Source organism: Artibeus jamaicensis, unplaced genomic scaffold (genome assembly GCF_021234435.1).
Source record: "Artibeus jamaicensis isolate MK-2021 breed Jamaican fruit bat unplaced genomic scaffold, CSHL_Jam_final contig_240, whole genome shotgun sequence".
Taxonomy (NCBI): domain Eukaryota; kingdom Metazoa; phylum Chordata; class Mammalia; order Chiroptera; family Phyllostomidae; genus Artibeus; species Artibeus jamaicensis.
Window position 1 is genome coordinate 20567796 of NW_026521506.1, and position 6112 is coordinate 20573907.

At 57.4% G+C, this 6112-nt stretch overlaps 1 protein-coding gene across 2 annotated transcripts; it reads right to left on the reverse strand.

Annotated features, from left to right (window-relative positions):
- Positions 1 to 2589: 2589 nt before the first annotated feature.
- Positions 2590 to 3918, reverse strand: SOX3 (SRY-box transcription factor 3). Of its 2 annotated transcripts, XM_037139896.2 has the most exons (3): positions 3658 to 3693; positions 2962 to 3594; positions 2590 to 2880 (listed from the first exon to the last, which is right to left on the reverse strand). In XM_037139896.2, exons 1-3 carry the CDS (start codon positions 3691 to 3693, stop codon positions 2590 to 2592), a joined length of 960 nt encoding a protein of 319 aa, XP_036995791.1. The 2 variants fall into 2 exon arrangements, with proteins under 2 accessions (XP_036995791.1, XP_036995788.2); XM_037139893.2 differs by having other exon boundaries at positions 2590 to 3918.
- Positions 3919 to 6112: the final 2194 nt, after the last annotated feature.

Here is a 6112-nt window from a genome sequence, read left to right on the forward strand (position 1 = left end):
TGCTGAGTGATGAAATCCTTTCTCTTAGAGTCAACTTGGAAATCACACAAGTGGAGCACAAAGCTGTGGATGTTTAGAGAGGGAGTGAGCAGTATGTGAGACCCACAGAAAGGGTGACCCTGGCACTTCTAAGAAGGAAACCGCACAATGGACTCTTCCAAAGAAGCAGTGTCAGTTTATTCCCGATTGGCACCGCCCTCTCAGCGGGACAGAATTGCTTGTTTTCACCCTCCCTTTCCTGGACTCGTTTCAGACCAAACTTGTGTGCACACTTGCTAGCAATTTGAACCCAGACTAACTGGTGAACAGGTATTTTGCTGAGGCCCAAACAATGTGAAAGATATGAATGGGGATGTGGGTATGACAAGAGTTTCCTTATGCCACTGAGACACTGGAGCACGAAGAGGGAGGTGAGCCTCACCTGCCTAGCAGCCTGTTTAGTTAGCTGCAAGCGCGGCAGCGCGAACCAGCCAGCAGGGGCCCGAGGTTTGTGGCCCCGGGATGGGAAAGAAGGCACTAGTTTGGAGGCCTCGCCTTTGCTCAGCAGGGACCCAGCAGGCCCGGGAGGAGCACCGGGTGAAGGGCCGGGGTCTGTAATTCACCGCAGGGATCCGTCCCAGCCCTTTCAGAACAGTGTGGGGTGGGGTGCGACGGGTTGGGGGGAAGAAGCCCGCCTCTGCGGGGGAGGGATGGCGCTACCGTTCCTGGGAGACTCGACCTCTCCTAGAGTTTAGGCTTCAGGGCCCGCAGTGATGTGTAAAAAGCGGGCACGACCCCCGAAATCGTTGAAAGTCCCTGCCCCTCCCCACGAAGCCAGCCCGGACCCTCAGGTGAAAGGCTGGCCGGCACAAAGCCGATTGAAAATGCGGAATTCGAACCAATTTACGGGCGATTCTGTCCTCCAGAGTCCTAGCAGAACTCAAGCAAAGAAAATTGCGGTCAGGAGTGGATGACGATAAAAAACAGTGCACCAGGCCGAATTTATTGGAAAGTCCGAGTTTAAACATATACTGGCTTGGCGAGGTAACAGGATTAAAGGGATTAAGGAAATCACCTCAAACAGCTGAGCAGGCGATAAAAAAAAATTAAAAAAAAAACTGTTCTATTTGTTTTCTTTCTACGTTCAGTACAGATACCTTGGAGTCCGGTGGCAGGGAGTGAAACGAAAAGGCCCTTCGGGGGACACAGAGGCACAGTCAAGGGTCAGGGATTGGGGAAAGTTGGTGGGGGAGGAGCAGAATGCAGGCTTGAGGTTTGGGATGGGGCGGGGAGCCTCTTCTAGAAAACCAGTAGGTAGACTAGGTTGACAAGTCAAAAAGGAAAAACCATCAGAGAAGTTTTACAGATGTTTTAACATCTAGGGTGTATTTTGAAAAAAACAGACGTATTGTTGAACGCTAGTTTTCCGGCTTTTGCCACCAGGGTCGAAATATATTTATTTCCTGCTAGGGATTCCTGTAACCCATTTATTTGTAAAAAGGTAATCGGGATTTCCGAAGGCTTTTCGTTCAGTAAATATTTCAACTCGGCTCAAGTGTCTTCCCGCCCCCAGTGCACAAAGGTAAAAGTGCCTCTTTTTTTTGGATCGTTTCTTTGATCTCTCCGCACTATCAACAAGTGCGTGGCTGCGGGAGGTTCGCTTCAGCTAGAGTGTGCTGCTCCCAGGAAGCCAAGCTACTTTCTCCTCAGACTTTCAGGTGAAAAATATTGGGAGTCGCTGTGTTTCTGATTATGAATAATTAAAAAGAAACCCCTTCCGATTCTCCCGCCCCGAGGACAGCATCACGGTTGCAATGCCCAGTGGTGGTCTCCTTCCCAACCCGCATCTAAACTTTCAGGCCCGGAAAATTATCAGGACTCCATTATGTTGGTTATAAAATTTATTGATCTCTCGTTTAAGAATTAAGAGTAAACCCTTGGAAAAACACCAAACAAAATAGCCCCTTCCCCACAACCCAAACGAAATCCAACAACATTAGCGCGACGAAATATCAAATATTGACCACAGCAGAAATCACAACGCAACAAAGTAAATGCGTACTGGACGAACTGTCCCGCGGCCAGGCGCGGCGAGGAGGGAGACACACGCACACCTGGCTATAAATTAACATTGGACTTAGCTGCCACACTGCTCCACGCGGTCAGCTCCCCCAAACCCACGAGGAAAACAGATGCAACGCGACTGGGGGAGGGCGTTGCAGATTTCGGACCAGCCTCACCCGAGAGTACTTTTCTCCCATTCACTCACTCCACGGCTAACAGTAAACTAACGAGACATTTTCAAATGCAACCGGAAAACCCAGGAACCCCGGAGGAGGAGGGGGGCTGCTTTTTCTTGGCAAACATCACAGCGGTTTCCAGCCTACAAAAGGGGAGGGAGGGGCAGTCGAGCTCTAGGAAGTCCTATATCATCCGATGATCCGGACTTTTTTGTTTTTGTACAAAACCCGACAGCTACAGCAAACTTTGTCCTCCCCTTCTCGATACAAGGCAACAGACCCAGGCAAGCAAAGCTAAACAACAAGGCGTCCCCACTGCGGGGGTGCAGGGTGGGGTGGGGGCGCGGGGGTGGCGAGCGCAGGCTGGCGCTCAGATGTGGGTCAGCGGCACCGTTCCGTTGACGGCAGTCCCCGCGCCCTGGTAGTGCTGGTGTACGGTGTGCAGGCGGCCGCCAGGCAGCGGCGAGGCGGCGTCGGCAGCGTCCCCGCCGGGTGGCAGGTACATGCTGATCATGTCTCGCAGGTCGCCGAGGCAAGCGCGCTGCGAGTGCGATGTGATGGCGGGCGGCGGTGAGCTGGGCTCTGTCTTCACCACCGTACCCATAGGGCCCAGGCTCATGGCGGCGGCGGCGGCGGCCGCGGCAGCGGCGGTGGCGGGCTGCTGCCCATAGGCGGCGGCGGCGGCTGCGGCGGCAGCCGAGGGAGCCATGCCCCCGTAGCCCGAGGCGGCGGCGGCTGCAGCGGCGGCGTTCATGTAGCTCTGGGCGCCGGGTGGCATCATGGGGCTGTACTGCAGGCCTGCCATGTCGTAGCGGTGCATCTGAGGCAACGCGGGCGGCGGCGGGCTGCTCATAGTGGCGGGCTGCGCGTAGCCCAGCTGCTCCTGCACCAGCGAATACGCGCCGTTGGCCCAGCCGTTCACGTGTGTATACGTGTCCAGGCGCTGGCCCACGCCCACCGGGCTGCTGGCAGCAGCGGCAGCGGCGGCGGCTGCGGCGGCGGCACCGGGGGGCAGCAGGCCGCCGGGCAAGGAGTACTTGTCCTTCTTGAGCAGCGTCTTGGTCTTGCGTCGGGGCCGGTACTTGTAGTCCGGGTACTCTTTCATGTGCACCGCGCGCAGTCTCTTGGCCTCGTCGATGAACGGCCGCTTCTCGGCGTCGGTCAGCAATTTCCAGTCGGCGCCCAAGCGCTTGCTGATCTCAGAGTTGTGCATCTTCGGATTCTCCAGGGCCATCTTGCGCCGCTGCCCGCGGGACCACACCATGAAGGCGTTCATGGGACGCTTCACGCGGTCCTGATCACTGCCCCCGCCACTCGCGCCACCGCTGTTGCTGCCGCCGCCTGCGTTCGCGCCGCCGGCTGCGTTCGCGCTACTCTTGCCTGCACCGCCGGGGGCTGCTGGGCCGCCCGCTCCTGAGCCCGGAGTAGATGGCCCCACGGGGTTCTTGAGTTCAGTCTCCAGGAGGCTGTACATGGCCGGAGCGGGAAGAAGGTGCGCCAGAGTGGCGGGAGGAGAAGACGCTCCCGGGGCTGGAGCGGCCACGGTGAAAAGACCTGGGGACTCCGTCGGAGGGGCGCTTGGGGGCCGGTGGGCCAGCGGGTCGGGCGGGAAGGACAGACTTGCCGAAGCGCTCCGCGCCAGCTCTGCAGGAACCCTCAGGCCACTCGCACCTGATGCGCTGTCTCGAACCGGTCGCATTCGCAGTCTGGCCCGGCGCTCGCCAGGCCCCTTATATACCTGCTCGGATTCCCCCAGGGTTGGGCAGGGTCCGCCCCTTGCCTCCCAGAGCCCCCTTGATTGACAGCTTTCCAGTGTTGTGCTCTGGCCAATCGTCACGGAGCCCCCGTTAGTCCGCACAGGAAAAAAAAAAGTTCGGGGAGCCCTTTCGTTCACCCCCACGCCCCTCTTGGGCCTGGTGACGTGCTGAGAGTTATTCAGGGGGCGGGAGTCCCGGAGAGCCACTCAGATACCACCAATTAGGGTCTCAAAAAGTTTGAAAGAACGAAACTCTGGGAAGTGATAGAAGGGGGAGGGGACGCATGAGCGGGATTGGGGGGAAGGGGCAGAGGGGCGCCCACGGGGTCTTAGAAAACGACTTTACAGCCCTCTCAGGGACGACCGATGCCCGATCCTAAGGCCACCATGCAAAGCTTTCTGCTGTCTGCGCGACGTCCTCCAACTGCTTCTGCTGCCAGCACTCAGACACGGGGCATCACCAGCATCCCGGAGGGCTTGGGGACTCATAGCGCAACCGAGGTGTCCCGGGGTGCTGCTCCAAGAATCTCTTCCTGGAATCAGCCCCTCTCCAAGCGGAATGAGCGGGGTCAGGGACTGTTGCGCAGGAGACAGGCTTCAGGACAGCGTAGCGCTCAAAAGGCTGTGAGGTTCGGAGGTGGTTGGTGTGAGTTGGAGCAGTCAGCTTTCCTCTGCCTGCGTCGGGCGAGGGAGTCACAGGCGATGGTGCCCAGAGTGAGTGGGTGGGGGCGGAGGGGATGTGCGGGCCTGGGCTCTCTAGCTCCAGGCCCCCGCTTAGCGGCCCCTTTTTGTCTCTGCTCTCTGGCCATTTCGGTTTTTCCAGTCCGATGCCCCTGAGGAGGAGGGTCGGGCCCCTTGGAAAATCCGTTTTCATGGCAACACGGAGCCTCTCCAAGCGAAAGAAAAGTTTCTTGGAGGGGGGAGACGGTGGCCGGAGAGGAACCAAGGCGGTCCTTGGGGCGGACCATGGGGGCCCCCTCCGCTGGCTGCGCACCTGCCAGGACCACGGAGTGCTTGCTGTCGCTGTGCATGCACGCTGCCTCCTCGGCAGCAACCTCTGCTAACAGATTCCGTCCTTCTTTTTTTGTTTTACAGCCTTCCTAACCGGAACTTCGAGACTCGGAATTGGACAGTAACCCATATGTCGGGTTGTCTACCAAAGGGTATTGGCGTGGAAACCCCGGCTGCGGGGAGAGGGAACCCCAACAATCACTCCCGCCAACCCAAGCAAGTGGCACAGCGTTGGAAACTCCCAGAGTAGCCTGAGGCGACGGGTGGAAAGGAGAAAGCAGCTGGGCAGAAGTGGCAGAAACTGAAATAAGGTGTCCTCGCGTTGTGGGCTCCGCCCCCCGCCCCAGTCTCGTGGAAAGGTGGGGAACCAAAAGAAAGATGTAAATCCAAAGTGTGAAACAAAAACAAACACCCAGGCTTTTAGTTCCTTAGCGCTAATGCAAGACTTGGCGATTCTCCACCGCCTGCCTGCACGCCGGGAGCTTCCCTCTTTCCTGTATGAATTGCAGGCCAACCCCCTCTGGGGTTGGCAGACTGCTGGCACCAGAATCCCGTCGGCCACTCGTCATTATCTCTTGGAAGTTTGGGTCACGAAACTCGCCCTTGAGTTTGTTCCTCCATGTCTATGTCCTCAGTGCTCATGTTCATCAGGACTGAAGGAAGCAAACGTCCACAGCTAAGGGCTGCGATAATTTGAATGGGTGTACGGATTTCGGGTTTTAAAGTAAACTATCTGGAATGGTTCTGTATGGCGGGTTTGTGTGTGTATGCGAGCGCTTGTTTGTGTGCAGGCGTGCAAAGCACGTGCACGGATGTGCACACTTAAGCTGACACTGAGTGAAAGGCTCATCTCCGAATGATTGGGCGATCCCCACCTGCACCTGTTTTCTTGGCAAACTGGGCCGAGAGTCAAATTTTCCTAGGCAAACTCACCTTCTCCCAAAGAAGGCACTGTGCAGTAGTCCTGCGCCCCTGCTGCCTTTTCCAGAGGCCCTCTTGGGTTCTCTGGGCCTCTGAGGCTGTTGCTAAGTGAAGCGCGTTTTAGGAAACTACCCAACCGGCGCGCGGCCTGGCGTCCAGTAGCCTGACAGATGTCAGGATTCCTTCCAAGTTTTAGGACCCCGTG